Genomic DNA, 17,174 nt, shown 5'->3' with positions numbered 1-17,174 from the left:
TGCTTGTTGCAGTTTTTATAGAGACAAAAACATACATAACCGAAATGCATTTGTTAAAATGAACTTCATCCATTTATTCTTCAGGATAGGTTGATACTTTTGTTATACTGTAATTTAGGCAGACTGAACGTGCACTACGCCAACGTGGTGTGATAATCCTAACATCCTAGCATTGTGGAAGATCAAATGCCGTACCTGAAAGTCCCCAAAACGCTGAAAACCCCTGAAAGCCACCTAATCATTCTAAATCTTCCGGAGATTCCTTAAAATCCCTGGAAACCTCCTGAAAAGCCAATGCATCTACCTGAGAATCCCCGAAACGCCCTTGAAAGCAATCCCCCTTCTACAAAAAGCCCTAAAACTTTCAGAAAGCCCCTGAGATCCCCTGGAGCTCCCCAAATCGTCCATGAGACCCCCTGAAATTCCCCTGAGCACCCTTGAGACGTCCTTTAATGCCCCTGAGACACCGCTGAAACTCCCTGAAGCTTCATAAAATCCTCCTGTAACACCCCAGAAGCTCCCCTGAAGCCCCTCTGAATCTTTATGAGACCACCTAAAGATGCTGATGAACGAAGCAACCCAACGATCACAGTTGACAAGCCTTTGCACTGCTATTTGACATCAGTAGAAAACTTGGATAATAAAACATTCCTGGAGTACACTTCAAACCCTAAAAACGTATTTTAGTCAATTGTCAGCTTAAATACCAACATTTTATGTACCCAGGATATTACAAGCATCGTCTTCCGGATAACAAGGAGTATCAAAAACTCATACAGGTCAATTGCTGTACGTGTCCGTAAGTACGAGGCCCGATATTTCTGCTGCTGTCTATTTTAGCGGTAAAACGATCTGTCCTACAAAAGATGATTGGGTGGAGCTCAAACGGGTGGTAGGTTCGGTAACTGATGACGAGGAAATCCAACAGCGGTTAGCTGATGAAATACAACGGAGGAACAATTAGTTGGGCATACTGCAAGCAAACGTGCGTATCGCTGTCAAGGACTGAAGCAGAGTTCATGGCTGAATCCCTTCAAGAAATGATATGGTTGAAACAGCTACTCCTCACGATTTGGAAGAACATCTAGTCGTTCCAGTGATGTACGCAGATAATCCAAATACCCTAAAAATGCCCGCAAACGAAATATTAAGTAACAGGACTAAGCATTGATTCCCGATTTCATTACGCAACACATCAAAATGAAACAAAAAGTCAGTTTTGTCGACTGCTTTACTGAAGACATGGCTACAGATCTTCTAACGAAGCCTCTTCGAGCAGTTCGATTGGAGAAACTGAGAGCTATGTCTGGCGTCGAGATTATGCGTTGAGGAGGGGTATTGATGATCGAAGCAACCTATTGATCACAGTAGGCAAGCCATTGCACTGCTATGTGACATTAGATGACAAACTTAGATAATAAATCATTCCTGAACTACACTCCAAACCATAAAGACGTGTTTTAGTCAATTGTCTGCTCAATTACCGATAAAAACGTCTTGAGACCAGAGATGTCCATATCACAGACAAACAAACGTAACACTCTTAAAACCGGCTTGGCCCACGCATTTAACAATCACTTTAAATTTCATTTGATTTCCGCGATCCTTTCACCAGAGACGCTAATGTGAGATCGCTTTGGCGTTTGCCAGTACATACGTTGCTGAATGATGCAAACGAAAATTATAGGCGATTTGTGAGTGTTAGACGAACGTCAAATCGCAATCCATCTGGATCGACAGTGTTTTGCGTGGTTCTACCAATAGGTAACAGTGTGTTTAAGTTCAAAAATTTTGATGGATTTCCTCTCAGAAATACTTGGTTGACTCAACTCCCATGACCAGAGACACTGGCTTCTCGTTGTGGTTAATAATAAATAAGGATCAACAGTCGAGTGTAGCCGATAAACTGATGCCCCAGAGAACCGCAACGGTGAAATGCCATCTCTGAGACCACCTAAAATCCCCCTGAGCCCCCTTGAGATTCTCTGGAACGCTCCTAAGACACCTCTGAGACCCCTCGAAACTTCCTAAAATATAAACGATTTAAAATGCCCCTCAAACCATATTAGACACCAGGAGCCCCCCTGTAAATCCCTGAGACTAGCCTTGACATCCTCTAAACCCCCAGAAAACCCTGGAATCTGCATAAAATAATCAGCCTGAAGAGGTTTAGGTCTTGGTTTAGGTGTACCTCCTGGAATAGCCTACGAAATTCCTTGTAAGAAATTCTCGGAGAAACATCGTAAAAAATCCTGGTGAAATCTCGCGAGAAACTCCGAGAAAAACTCTAGAAACCTTTGAGAGAAATTTTCGAAGGAACTACGGAAAAAATCTAACGTGAAATTTCAAGGTAAACCCGGAAAATTATTAGGAAGAAATCTATGGAATAAGTGCTACAGAAGTATCGTAGAAATCCCTGGAAAAACTGATGGAAAACCACAAAGGGGAATCCGCGAAGGAACTCTTGGAAAGTTTTGTTAGGATCTACGGAAAGAATCACCCGAGACCCTGTGGAAGAAGTCCCGGAACAGGGATGGGAAATGTCATTTCGTTTTTTTTTTTGCAAATACCACGGTACTTAGTCGGAAATGCTAATCGGCGACATCATTGACTATCCATAACTAATCAGCGTTATTATTCTTCTGCTTCTGGATTGAGATTCTGATAGATCACAGACAAACAGACATACTACTTAGAAGAAAATTGTTACAAAAACATCGTTTGACATCTCACTAGCACCCTCTATAATGCTCAATCCGAAGCATTCGTTTACAGGTGTTGTTTCCCTCGGCTCGATGTAACAATTTTGCAGGTGACGACTCCCCCGTGGCGTCATCCATTCATAAAACATGAATGAAAGTTCATGATTGATTCATTTTATGTAAACATTGATCGGCGTCGCGTTCATTTCTCTCCAATATTGAGAGGTGACATAGGCACAGCAGCGCCACCATGACACATGCGAGCACAGTCCGAACCACACTTTATTTTCAAAATGACCGTTAAATCGTGCGAAGAATTCGATTTGAGTAGTATGTCTGTTTGTCTGTGGATAGATGGCACGCCAGTAACCAGCGTTATGGACTGTTGATGTGTGCGAACAGAAATTTACACCGAAAATGGGGTAAATGGAAAAATGTCATGACATTTTTTTCATGAAATTCCGTGATATTTTACATCCCTGTCCCGGAAAGTGTCCTAGAAGAAACCCCACTAAACACTCCTTTAGAACGAACTCTGGTAGTAACCCCAAATTAATTTCCAGAGGTCCCGCAAGAAGCTTGGCAAGAAGCACCGAAAAATCTCGGAGAGTTCTGGAAGCAAATCGGGAAAAACCTCTGGATGGAGTCTTGGGGAGCATTCATAATTGATGTAGCAGTTTTTGGCCGATTTTTTTAAGTGGAGTGCTCGAACGGATCAGTCGACATAGTGTCGAAGAAAATCTTATAAGAAAGAAATTTGAATTCATTAGAAGTAAATCCGAAGTTGTTTGTAAGTTGTTTAATATTTTGAAAAAACAAATTGTCAGCTAACCACGTGCGATCAATAGTGGTTTAGTTCAGGCTTTGCTCATCCAACGTGGGCAATTTGTCCGGAGTTATCCTACATTTTCCGAGGACGAATTGCACCTTGGACTGGCCTTGAAGGACCCGGATATTGTCAAGCCTATCGCCAGAACGAAAAGCCCACGAGGCATGAACAGAATACCTCTCGCCGATCAGCATACAACCGGCTAGATATGTACACCGTTTTGACATATGGGGAAACCAAACGATTTAGAAGCAGAGATACACCAAACTCACCATACAAAAGCGGTGTATCTGTCTTAACGTATCTGGAGCCGACCGAGACACTAAGATTAGCTTGGTATTCTCCGTATTTTCAGCATCTGTTTACTTAGTTCCCAACAGCAGATTTAACTCGGTACGCCCGGTTATCTGTTTAGCTAAATACTGAAATGAGTTAACGAGTTCAGTAAATAAACTGTTAAAAATTACAGATGAAATAAGATTGCCGACTGTGCCGAATTAAATCTGCTGTTGAAAACTCAGTAAAACCAAGCATAATTTTTCAAATCGACGTATCTAACTTTTTCACTGATCTGAGAAAATTCATGGTCAATGTTGACGACCATTTCACTAAACTAGTTTTTTTTATAAAAAGACTTTTCATAAGTTTTTTCGTGCTTTACATCACCAGGGATATAGCACGCACTAGGTGAGAAACAAAACCTACTCATTCCATATCATTTTCACAATGAATTTTGGCAAAAATACACATACACCGGGTTGGTTAGAGATACGTCATGCCAGATACGTTGCTTTTGTATGGTGCCAGTTTGGTGTATCTGTTACTTTGGATTTTGGCTAGATACGTCGTTTGGTTTTCTCATATATCAAAACGGTGTAGGTATCTATCAGTAAAGTTGTAAACATCAAAATAGTTAGATACGTCGTTTCGAAAAATTTGCTTATGTCGTTTTCGTTTTTGTGGCGGTGCTACACCACTTCGTGCTACACTTTTCACTGAAAAAACGAACATTTTCGGTGCAGTTGCATTGGTGTAAATGAATAAAAACCAAAATATTTACAACTTTGTAAACGCTGATTAGTGGACACGGTGCGCACTGCTACACTCTCGAATTTTTGAGTGCTGCACTATCTTGAACGGTGCAGAAAAAGTCCTACACCGGTGTAGAACGAAAATCAAAAACGAACATTTTCGGTGCAAAAGTGCTGCACCGGTGTAACACCACCGTAAAAACTAAAACATACATGCAGCTGAAAACCCGGATTTGTTTACATTTGCGAGTTACGTCGTATTGAAAAGTTATGCTTGAAATTTATATTTTTTATTTAGAATAAAAAATAATTTTGAAATAATAATTATTGGAGGGTTAGTTATATTAGCTGCTATAACTAAAAGAGCTCAAATTCCTTTTTCTTCTTGATTGCCTGCAGCTATAGCTGCTCCCACTCCTGTTTCTGCTTTAGTTCATTCTTCTACTTTAGTAACTGCGGGGGTTTATTTATTGATTCGATTTAATATTTTATTAGAAAATTCAACATTAGGTCAATTTTTATTATTAATATCTGGAATAACTATATTTATAGCAGGATTAGGAGCTAATTTTTCGTGATTTTTCTCAGATCAGTGAAGAAGAGATACGTCCTTTTGGAAAATTATGCTTAATTGATGAAAATTTTGGTTTTGATCCAATTTCGCGTGCAGATTCAGAATACGGAATTATTGCCCGTTGCGAAGATTTATAGGTTCCGACGCAAATAAATGATTAGGCTCATTTTCAGCTAGGTGCATCATAAATGTTTGTTTAGAATGCAAAACTATTATTAAATGTGTACTTAACAACGCAGCGTAATATATTCACCAGGACGCGGTCTGCTTTTAAATCTGAGGGCTAAGGTGGCCCACACTTATATGAAAAACAAAAATTTCGAAAAATGCCAAGTCTTACCTCCCGAATTAGTTGTTTTGGACATCCAGGAGCTAGGTTCAAAATTTGATCAAAATCGATTAGGCCTAAGGGGGCGCTGAAAACGCTTGAAATTTGTATGGGAAAACATGGCCAAATGTATGCAGAAATTTAAAGTTTTCGAATTTTGCCGCTAGGTGGCGCTGTAAGCGTTCAATAATCAAACCCTTTAGTATTATTGTAGGTGACTATATGTCAAACAACTTTGTCGAAGACCGCAAAGTGATCCGACGTCTATGTAAAAAGTTATACCCTAGGCACAGACAAACAGACATACTACTTAGAAGAAAATTGTTACAAAAACATCGTTTGACATCTCACTAGCACCCTCTATAATGCTCAATCCGAAGCATTCGTTTACAGGTGTTGTTTCCCTCGGCTCGATGTAACAATTTTGCAGGTGACGACTCCCCCGTGGCGTCATCCATTCATAAAACATGAATGAAAGTTCATGATTGATTCATTTTATGTAAACATTGATCGGCGTCGCGTTCATTTCTCTCCAATATTGAGAGGTGACATAGGCACAGCAGCGCCACCATGACACATGCGAGCACAGTCCGAACCACACTTTATTTTCAAAATGACCGTTAAATCGTGCGAAGAATTCGATTTGAGTAGTATGTCTGTTTGTCTGTGCCCTAGGTAAAGTGAGGCAAGACATTATTGTTGTTTTTCCAGTATTGCTGACTGCACCCCAAATTGGACTGACACAATAGTGTGCACACATTTTCAAAGTGTGATTGTGGCGCAGGGCCACGTCGGATCGAGTTGAGGTCTTCGGTGCACTTATTCCTTGTGAATGGAGGAATAAGTGCACCGAAGACGTCGAGACGATCCGAGGCAAATGTGCATTTTTATCACACTTTTAAGGCGTGCCAATAAAAGTGTGATAGTCCAATTTGAAATGTATTCTGCAATACATGTAAAGGAATAATATCAATAATGAGAAATCTCAATACTTCGCTTCACTTTGCTTAGGGTATAACTTTTTTTCACAGCCGTCGGATCACATCGCGGTCTTCAACAAAGTTCTTTGTGATATATTCACCTACAATAATACCAAAGAGTTTGATTATTGAACGCTTACAGCGCCACCTAGCGGCAAAATTCGAACACTTTAAATTTCAGCATACATTTGGCCATGTTTTCCCATACAAACGTTTTGAGCGCCCCCTTAGGCTCAATCAATTTTGCTCAAATTTTGAACGTAGATTCTTGGAGCCCAAAAAAACTGATTCAGGAGTTAAGACTTAGCATTTTTCGAAATTGTTGTTTGTCATATAAGTGTAGGCCACCCTATACTGTGGGCCCACGCAACTAATTTTGGGTTCGTTAAAATATTACGTAACACAAAGGGGGTAGGGAGGGGATCTAGCGCTGTGTAACAAAAAAAATTCTTCCCATAAAAACAATGGTACGAAGGGGTGGGTGGTGTAGAGGGTGTCAAAAAGGTCAATTTTAGCGTTATGACATTTGTGAATGAACCCTTATGCTTCATACAAAATTTCAAATTTTTCCATACAAAAGTTTTTACGCGGAGTAGGGAGGCAGTCTAATACTGTCAAATTTTGCGTCACGTAATATTTGAATGAATCCTTCACGTAAAAACGGCTACGCTCAAAAATGTGTTCGGCCTGCACATTTTTAGTAAACATCCATGCCGCACATGACTGTGTTCGAAACACACATTTTTTTAAAATTGCTCGTACGCTCACATGAGCATGTATTTTGCAATAATTTCGACATGGCAACCTCACTGGGTTTATAAACCACCTTCAAACACCGAAAAATATTGGTATTTTGCAAAAATGTGAGCGTGCGAGCAATTTAAAAAAATGTGTGTTTCCAACACAGCCCCTGTGCGCGGGCGCTACTCAAAAATGAGAGCTTTTATTTTAGAGAGTTTGCGCCGGAGTCTTAGGTAGAATCTCCGCTATATCCCAACGCCGCTTAAATATTGATCATAAATAAAGTCGTCTGATATTTTAAAATCTGGACCACTGTGTGGCATTTAAAATTTTGGTGAACACCCCTCGTCTAAAAGCCGGGCGAAATCAGCCGAATCCAGAACAGATTCCGTAGCACTATTTATTAAATGATTCTAAGGAAATCTTAAATTGATGTTTAAAAATAATTAACAAATATATATGATCGTTAACTCACCTAAATTTAATACTCTATATTTGCATGTTCTCTTGGATTATTTCTAGCTTCAAATTCACTTTCACATTTTTCAACCACCATTTTGTATTTTGACAACGGCACTGACTCGCCAGTTCGCCACCTCGCTCGCCGCCAACTTCAGACTCGTCTAAAGCAGACGCCAAATCTCGTCTAAATTGTCTCCCGAAACGAGCGAAATCGAACTGTTCCACGCACACACTCCAACACAGCGCGGTCTCATTCGCACCAACACAATCCGCAAAGGCAAAAGTCAAACGCAACGCAGTGCTGAGGAAACCAGAAAGCAAAGAAGTGGTGTGAAAACTTCATCGCATCGCAAAGTTCGCAGCCTTCGGTACGTCTTCGTCGTCGTCGTCGTGTGTGCGCTTTTGTAATAACCAGCCAACATCTCTTTTTCTACTCGGAATCGAATCGCAGCAGCAGTAGCAGTAGTGCTTCGTAAACCCGTCGAAAGTCCCGAGAAGGCAACGGTACGGCCAGTGGCGGATTGCGCAAAGTGTCTCCGGTCATTGGGGGGCGCTTCCGGTACGGCCAGAGCAAGCACGGGTCCGTTTCGTGTGGCACGGAAATCGCGACGAATCCCGGGGAAAATTGTGTGGTGCTGCTGTCGTCTAAAATGGACGCACCACAACGTCGTAGTTAGTGCGAGCAGTGTGGGTTTTATTTTTTCGGTGTAGTGCAAGTGCCAGAGTGGGACGCAAAAAACAGTTCGGGAGAGGAAGCAGGAGCGCGCGCTAGTGTGTGCGAACGGTGAGTAGCGAGAGCGGGATGGGAACAGTGAGGGAATGAATGAGGACTTTTTTTTGTGTTGCGGAAGGCTGGGACAAAGGGATGCACGATTGTATTGTGGCAGAGCTGCCAGACAGGTGTTTTTTTATCGTAATTAGCCATTACATATTTATGTTCTAGTTTTTTTTTTTGCTGAAATGTTTTATATAGTTATTTATGTGACGAATTGCAAAAGGTTGTTTTTTTTTCAGCACGAGTCGTACATTTATCCAGCGAGGCTTGCCCAGTTGGGTAAATACCTACGAAGAGTGCTGAAAAAATCGAGTTTTGCAACAAGTTTCATACAACATTTTTTGCAATTTCTCATCGTAATAGGCTGTTTAACCTCACGCAAATCTAACAGGAAAAGGCCTACTTTCCCACACTAAATTATCAGTGCTGTAATGGTTCATTACAGCACTGATTTGCGTTGCGTAATGAACCATTACAGCACTGTTTTCAGTTTTGATCAACTTATTGATGCTTTCTGGACGCAGGTTTGAAAAATAATTTAATTATTGTGACAACTGCATAGTATAACCTGCTATGATCAGACTTTCTTAAACATGGCTATGGTCCACTGCACGAATTTCTACTGGCCTGCTTACTCTCACACGAAATTTGACGTTTGAGCGGTGTCGGCACCGCTGAAACGTCAAATTTTCTGTGAGAGTAAGCAGGCCAGCATTAATTCGTGCAGTGGACCATAGGGCACTGCATTGTTTTGATTTTGTATGGAATTTTGATGTTTCTTGGCCTTGTTGTTTACAAAATTTCTGTAAGAGTGAAAGAGAAGGCGAGAATTCCATGCAGTGCCCTATGAACATCATTGTGCAGTTTGATGTAAAAGTTTTGTTAAAAACTATCCTCAAGTGGTAATTTATGAAATTGCAAAAAAACGTTGTACGCACTCGATTTTTGCAGCACTCGTCGTACTTATCCAACTCGGCAAGCCTCGTGTACAGCTCGTGCTGTAAAAATCTTCATTCTGCACCTTGTTGCGTAAACTACTATTATGCAATGATTTTTTCATAATGCAACTCATTTGAGTTGCATAATGTTCATAATGCAACTCAAATGAATCAAATTATGACCATTATGCAACTGTTTTCCATTATGCAACTCATTTCAGTTGCATTATGAACCGGTACGGAAAAGCTGGTCATTGTGATACTGAAATGAGTAGTATAAAAAAGAAATTATGACTCTGAATTGCATAAAGTAAGTTTATGCAATTCAGTGAATACTCATTTCAATACCATTGTTTGAACTCTTATGAATTATTGTAACACCCTAGTTTTAAATAGCATACGTTCCACAGAAGAGAGAATGCATAAAACTCTCTTGCTATTGCTCCCTATCATCCCGAGTAGCTGTAGGTAAACGCAATAGATTGTAGCAACAGTTAGTTATCTCGCATTCGCCCGTACGCGCAGACCGTCGATCGTGCTACCGCGACCGCTTTGAAGAAGCAAATAAAATCATTACGGTTGTACCGAGTCTGTTTTTTCCTAACGCACAATAAAGTGTTTTAATCAGTTCACCCGCGAGTCGAGTTCAGTGCCATATCCGAAATCCGTTCGAAGTGTGATCCTGTCGGAACATTTTTTGGTCCTTCGAACCGGATCTCGGGGACTTAGTGCCGTAAATAAGTGCCGAAAACCCAGTGACCTATGGACTGTGAACAATAAAAAAAACCATATGGACTGAACGTTGACCTGGTGAAGAGGGTCCAGTGCGTGCGAACGAGGTTCAGTGACCTGCATGGGAAGAGCAGTGAACCCAAGCCATCCAGTTTTAAGTGTGACGGTGATAGTAGTTTGACCCAGCCGAGCGATAATTGTTCCCGTTTGGCGGCGACGGCGGAGCACGTTCACCAGCGGCAGTTCGATCGAGAGGACGACGACGACGGCGAGCACAATAGCATCGAGACTGCTGAAACCGGGGAAGTAGAAATTGCATGTTCTGTTTTGGTTTGTGGTGGCTTGCATGGTACGCTACCGAATGTTGCATGTGGTGATTGAAAGACAATAAAGTCGATTAGAGCCTATGCGAGTTTGTTTTTGAGTGGGATCGAGCCCCTGCAGTTAATGCAATTATCCTCCCGGGTGGGTCGGTTGGTCTTGGAATTATTGGCATTTTCGTCGCCACTTTGGTTGTTGTCTGCTTTGGTTTGTTCGCCCGTTGCTGTCAATAACGGTCGTCTGTCTGCTATTTCGCGAGGTCGCGCGGGACGTCGAGTCGATTGTGGGTGTTATTGAAAAATCAGTGCACAGTGGAAGTGATTAATTACCGGTGGCAGTGCAGTGTGTGATATCATTATTATTCAGTGAGGTGGTGAATCTGTGATCACTGACCATGACGAACGATCTTCGTGAACTGGAGAAGCAGGATCGTAACATCCGGAAGACGTTGGAAGGGATGCAGTATTTCGTCGAGCATTACAGTCCTGACCTAGTCGATCAAGTGGCGATTCGTCTTCAGCGATTAGAGGATGTTTTCCGAGAGTTCCATGCGGTTCGTCGAAAGATAGAGCTGTTAACAGAAGATGTGTTCTCCGAAGACGAAGAAGAAGTCGACCAGAAGGAATCCAAGGAGCAGCGTAAGGCGCGCATCGCTGGCCGTATACAGGAGAAGGAAGACGAGAACGTGAAGATCATGATGAAGATCGAGAACGTCTACTACAAAATCAAGGCTGCCCTAACCCGATTGCTACCCAAATCGACCCCCGTTGTTGCTATATCCGGTGGTCAACCCATACCAGCAGCCGCTCCAGCTGTTTCGAGAGTGAAGCTACCAGAAATTCGACTGCCGAGCTTGGGTGGACAGCTGAGAGAGTGGGTCACCTTCCGTGACTCGTTCCGTAGCCTGATACACAACAACCTACAGTTGTCAGCTATGGACAAATTTACGTATTTACGATCGTCGTTAACCGGAGAGGCTCTCCATGAAATCAACTCGGTGGAGATGACCGAAGCGAACTACGACGTAGCCTGGGTAGCATTGGAGCGTAGGTACGAGAACAAGAAGCTGATCGTCAAGGCCCATTTGGATTCGCTGTTCTCGGTCGAGGTGATGAAGAAGGAGAGCTATGAGTCGCTGAGCAAGCTGATCGGCGACTTTGAGAAGAACCTGTTGATGCTGGACAAGATAGGAGAGAACACAACGAATTGGAGCACCATCCTGGTGTACATGATCTGCTCGCGATTAGATCCGACCACTCTCAGACAATGGGAGGCACACCATAAATCAAATGCGGTTCCGACGTACGCGAATTTAATCCAGTTCCTTCGTGAGCACTGTTCTGTACTCCAGTCAATTGCACCGAGTAATTCCATTCCTGTCCAGGAAAAGCGGTCGAAGGTTGGCGTGAGCAATGCTGCAGTTCAGTCGTGGAACAAGTGCCTCTTCTGTGGAGAATCGTTCCATTCAGAGTTCCGTTGCTTCAAGTTCCTGAAGATGAAGGTTCCAGAACGTCTCGACGTGGCTCGACGGAGTAAAGTTTGCCTGAACTGTCTAACTGCTGGACATTATGCGAAGTCGTGCACGAAGGGCTGCTGTCATCACTGCCAGCAGAAACATCATTCCCTGTTGCACACTGATTCAAGCCAGCAGTCACCCCCACCTGTCAAATCCTCCGTCCCGTCGCAGAAGAAACCTCCATCGTCAAACCAGCAGCAACACCAAACACAACCACACACCAGTAGCCATTCCACACCAACCCAGACCATTACACCGTCCACAACCGCTCTCCCTGTTACTCACTCGCCAAACACTCAATCACTGCACACCACAAATCAGACATGCACAAGCCAGAACTCCGTTTCCCTCTCAGTGAGCAACCGTACCGGAGATGTCCTTCTCTCCACTGCCGTGGTCTTTGTCAAGGACCAGTACGGTGCGACACGACTAGCCAGAGCTTTGCTAGACTCGTGCTCGCAGTTCTGTTTTATGACCACCAATTTCAGTCAAAAACTGAAACTCCGTGGATTTCCCGATCACTTGACTGTTCAAGGAATCGGAAGTTCCAATTCCATATCTCGTAGACGAGTGAACGCTCGTATTCTTCCCCGGTCCGGTGATATTTCGTCCTACAACGAGGACATGTCGTTCTACATTCTACCGGAGTTGACAGCCACTCTGCCAGTCCAAAGGGTCAGCGTCGGTCAATGGAAGCCGCCATCCAGCATCGTATTGGCCGATCCACAGTTCTGTGAGCCCGGGCAGATCGACATCATCATCGGTGCCGAGTATTTCTACGATCTTCTCATCGAAGGACGAAGCAAGATTAGCGAGGAGGGACCAACTCTGCAAAACACTGTCTTCGGTTGGATTGTTTCAGGACGCATTCCTGATCAACCAGTGAGTCCAATGCAAGCAGTTTCGTTTTCGTGCACGCTAGCGGACATCCAGGACCAGCTAGCACGCTTCTGGGAGTTGGAGTCCTGCAAGTCCAGTAGCACCCAGTCGGTAGAAGAATCAACATGCGAGACCATCTTCGACGAGACAACAACTCGGGATAGCAGTGGCAGATTCATAGTGTCGTTGCCGAAGAAGGAGTTCGTCATGCAGCAGCTTGGCGAGTGTGAAACGATTGCCACTAAACGTTTCTTAGCCTTGGAACGACGACTAGAAGCCAACCCCGAGCTGAAGACTCAGTACCATCAGTTCATCCGAGAATATGAGCAGCTTGGCCATATGAAGCAGGTGGACAGCGAAGATCCAGACTTTCCCATCTACTTCCTTCCGCATCACGCAGTGTTGAAGCCAGACAGTACCACGACGAAGTTGCGGGTAGTATTCGACGCATCCTGCAAAACGTCCACAGGAGTCTCGTTAAACGATGCCCTGATGGTCGGACCCGTCGTTCAGGATGACCTGCTGGCGATTCAACTGCGTTTCCGTCTCCACCGAATAGCCGTCGTCGCAGACGTGGAGAAAATGTATCGGATGATCCTCGTCTATCCGTCAGATCAACGGCTCCAGTGCATTCTTTGGAGGGATACTCCGAACGAACCTATCCGCACGTATCAGTTAGCCACAGTAACGTATGGGACAGCATGTGCTCCGTACTTGGCGACCAAGTGTCTGCAACGGCTGGCAGAACTTGAGGCCGAGAGATATCCTGTGGCGGCGAAGGCAATGAAGGAGGATTACTATGTCGACGATATGCTGAGCGGAGCCGATAGCATTGAAGCCGCTACGCAGCTAACCAGCGAAATGCTCGAGCTTGCCTCCTCTGGTGGTTTCACTTTGCGAAAATGGAACTCCAATTCCAGTGCACTCCTGGATCAGTTACCAGAGAATCTCGTCGACCGCCGGCCGGAGCTTGAGCTGGATACTGCGAACACTCCAGTGAAGACACTCGGGCTGCTCTGGGACACCACTTCAGACAGTTTTCTCTTCCGTTCACCTTTGTGGAACTCAGAGGCACCCATCACCAAGCGAATTGTGCTTGCGGACACAGCTCGTTTATTCGATCCCATCGGCCTGGTGGGACCTGTCATCGTCGCAGCGAAGATATTCGTTCAAGCCCTGTGGAAGCAGAAGTGCGACTGGGACGAACCGTTACCCGAAGCATTCCAGAATTTTTGGATCGAGTATAGGAGAAATCTCCGCCTCTGGCTTCCGTTCAGGTTCATGGTTTCTGCGATGCTTCTAACAAGGCGTATGGAGCATGCCTCTACCTCCGCAGTACCACCTTCGGCGGTTCCGTAAAAGTGCGCCTCATCACAGCCAAGTCCAAGGTCGCACCACTTGAAGATCTGAAGCGGAAGAAAAGGGTTCAGACCACTCCCCGGCTGGAACTCTCCGGAGCATTGTTGCTCAGTCACCTATACGAAAAGTTCGTCGTCAGCACAGCAATTCAGCACACCGCCTTCTTTTGGACCGATTCGACGATCGTGATGTACTGGCTGTCGTCGCTGCCGTCACGGTGGCAGATGTTTGTTGCGAATCGTGTGTCGGAAATCCAACACGCCACGAAAGGATGCCCGTGGAACCACGTAGCCGGTGAAGAAAATCCCGCCGATATCATCTCTCGGGGAATGACACCAGCTCAGCTGCAGTACGAAAGATTGTGGTTCGAGGGACTGCTGTGGCTTCGTCAGGACGCGATCATCTGGCCGTCCAAGGCTCCAGAAGAGGAAATCGATCCTGCCATATTGGAAGAGAAGAAGGTCGTTGCGCTCCCAGCGACGGCTGAGTCCGTTAGCGAAATATTCAGTCTCCGTTCATCGCTGTTCAGTTTGGTCAGGTTGGTCGCTGGCATTCGCCGGTTCGTGCACAACACACAGCACAGACAGGACAGACGCACAGGGTTTCTGACGTTCCCCGAACACGAGCAGGCCTTGACATTCCTGGTTCAGCTGGCGCAACAAGAAGCCTTTCCCGCTGAGATAGCAGCGTTGAACAAGAACAATCCAGTCAGTCCATCGTCTTCGATAAGCAGGTTGAATCCAGTTCTTGTCAGTGGAATCCTCTGTGTGGGAGGCCGACTAGCCAAGGCACCAGTGTCAGCGAGTCAGAAACATCCGATGATTTTGAGTCACCATCATCCACTGGCAAGGTTGGTCCTGCACTACTACCATTGCAAGCACTTCCATTCCGGATTGCAACTTCTCGTGTCCACCGTTCGTGAGCGTTTCTGGATCACGCGCATCAGGAGTCTTGCTAATTCTGTATTGCACGAATGCGTTCGTTGCTTCCGAACCATGCCGAAGGTGCTAGACCAGCTTATGGCTGATCTACCGTCGGAACGAGTCTCTCCGGCACCTCCATTCCTTAGAGTAGGCGTGGATTATTGCGGACCGTTCCTGATCAAATACCCTGTTCGCCGCGCGACTCCCACGAAACATTACGTCGCCATTTTCATCTGCCTCGTTACGAAGGCAGTCCATCTCGAGTTGGCTAGCGATCTTACCAGCGAAGCCTTCCTTGCCGCCTTCAAAAGGTTTGTGGCTCGCAGAGGAAAACCGATCCTGGTCATGTGCGACAACGCCACAAACTTCGTGGGAGCCAAGCGCCAACTGGATGAATTACGACAGCTGTTCATCGACCAAACGTTCCAGGAGTCCATCGTCCGTGGAGCGATCGAGGATGGCATAGAATTCCGCTTCATTCCAGCAAGATCCCCCAACTTCGGTGATCTTTGGGAGGCCGCCGTGAAATCCTTCAAGGGTCATTTCAAGCGTACCATCGGCGACCGTATGCTGCAGTACGACGAGATGATCACCGTGTTGCCACAAGTTGAAGCGATCCTCAACTCCCGGCCCCTCACGCCGGTCAGTAACGATCCGTCGGACTTCGATGCGTTGACGCCAGGTCACTTCTTGGTTCAGCGACCGTTGACAGCAGTTCCAGAGCCATCTCTAGAAGATCTGCAGCGGAATAGGCTGTCCATGTGGCAGCAAGCGCAAGACTACGTTCAGCAAATCTGGACCAAGTGGTCCACTCAGTATCTGTCCGATCTCCATAACCGGACCAAATGGACCCGGAAACGGGACAACATCTCTGTTGGGACTCTAGTCCTACTCAAAGAAGACAAGCTTCCGCCACTAAGGTGGAAATTGGGCCGCGTCATTCAGATCCACCCCGGATCAGATGGCAACATACGCGTTGTTACTGTGAAGGCCCAGGACGGCGAGTATCAGAGGGGCATTTCGAAAATTTGCGTCCTTCCGATCCGCGACAACCTGGAGTCTGAGCAGATCTAATCTGCATTATTTCGTCGATTCTACTGCTTCTTTGAACTGCCAACTCGTACCAAATTCCTGCCTACCGGAACCACTTGAGGTCTACAAAATCAGTATCCCATTCGTCACCTGTTGGTCATTCAGGGGTCAGCCACAATTGTATCGTTCTGCATGTGTGAAGTCCACGGTGCCGTCCTGTCCGTCATTTTGAAGCGTTCCCGATTATGTCGCCATTTCCATTTGCCAAGGTAGCAGAGGCGTTGCATCCATGCGTTTGTGGTGAAGGAGTATCCATGGCACCTCTCGATCCGCCGGCGACCGCATCATCGGCTCGTCATCGTAGAATGCGTCTGCATCGTCCGCCCTACTGAAGCTTCACCATTGTGCGACCGGGACATCGTCGGTGCTTTGGCACCCGCGGAGGCCAGGAGGCCTCCGCTCCAGGCAAGTCATTTTATGCTTGGGTTATATAGGTGAAAAAGCACCCTCTCATTTTCCAGATAGTTTTTCCGTTTGCTTGCCTGTGGACCGTGGACTCCATCATCCGTTTAGTCTGTCAACCTGGACATCATCGGCGTACCGACGTTCGATCGTTCATCCGGGACATCGCTGGTGCTTCGGCGCCCGCGGAGGCCAGGAGGCCTCCGCTTCCAGGGAAGTCTATTTAGGTTTGGGTTATATAGATGAAAAAGCACCCTCTCATCTTTCAGGATAGCCTTCCCATCGTAGATCCGCGGCATCCGGCCGTGGGACAATCTAATTCCCGTCCGTGGGATTGCCAGCGATCCGTCTGTGGGACAACCGTCCAGCGGATTCGTGTTCGGTCATCCGAGTGAAGTAACCACAACCGTGGTAGTCAGTCATCCCGTCCCTCAAGAGCATCCGTGTTGGCAGAACCGTAGAAGGAACAGCAGCAGTCTTCGCAGTAGAGCAGTCGTCGAGTCGAACATCCGAAGCCATCGTCATCGAGTCGACAGTCGTTGGCGGTTAACTTCAACAGAAGAAGAGCAGTCGTCGGTTTCGTACCGCCG

General features: G+C 45.5%; 1 protein-coding gene across 1 annotated transcript; it reads left to right on the top strand.

The window, feature by feature from the left end:
• Positions 1 to 10,807: 10,807 nt before the first annotated feature.
• LOC134290126 (uncharacterized) lies at positions 10,808 to 16,164 on the top strand. Its single transcript, XM_062857164.1, has 2 exons — positions 10,808 to 14,085; positions 14,145 to 16,164. The coding sequence occupies exons 1-2, from the start codon at positions 10,808 to 10,810 to the stop codon at positions 16,162 to 16,164; spliced, it is 5,298 nt and encodes a 1,765-aa protein (XP_062713148.1).
• Positions 16,165 to 17,174: the final 1,010 nt, after the last annotated feature.

This window comes from Aedes albopictus, chromosome 3, assembly GCF_035046485.1.
Source record: "Aedes albopictus strain Foshan chromosome 3, AalbF5, whole genome shotgun sequence".
In the NCBI taxonomy this organism is placed as follows: domain Eukaryota; kingdom Metazoa; phylum Arthropoda; class Insecta; order Diptera; family Culicidae; genus Aedes; species Aedes albopictus.
The sequence above is the reverse complement of the archived record's forward strand: the minus strand, read 5'-3'. Positions and strand labels throughout refer to the sequence as shown.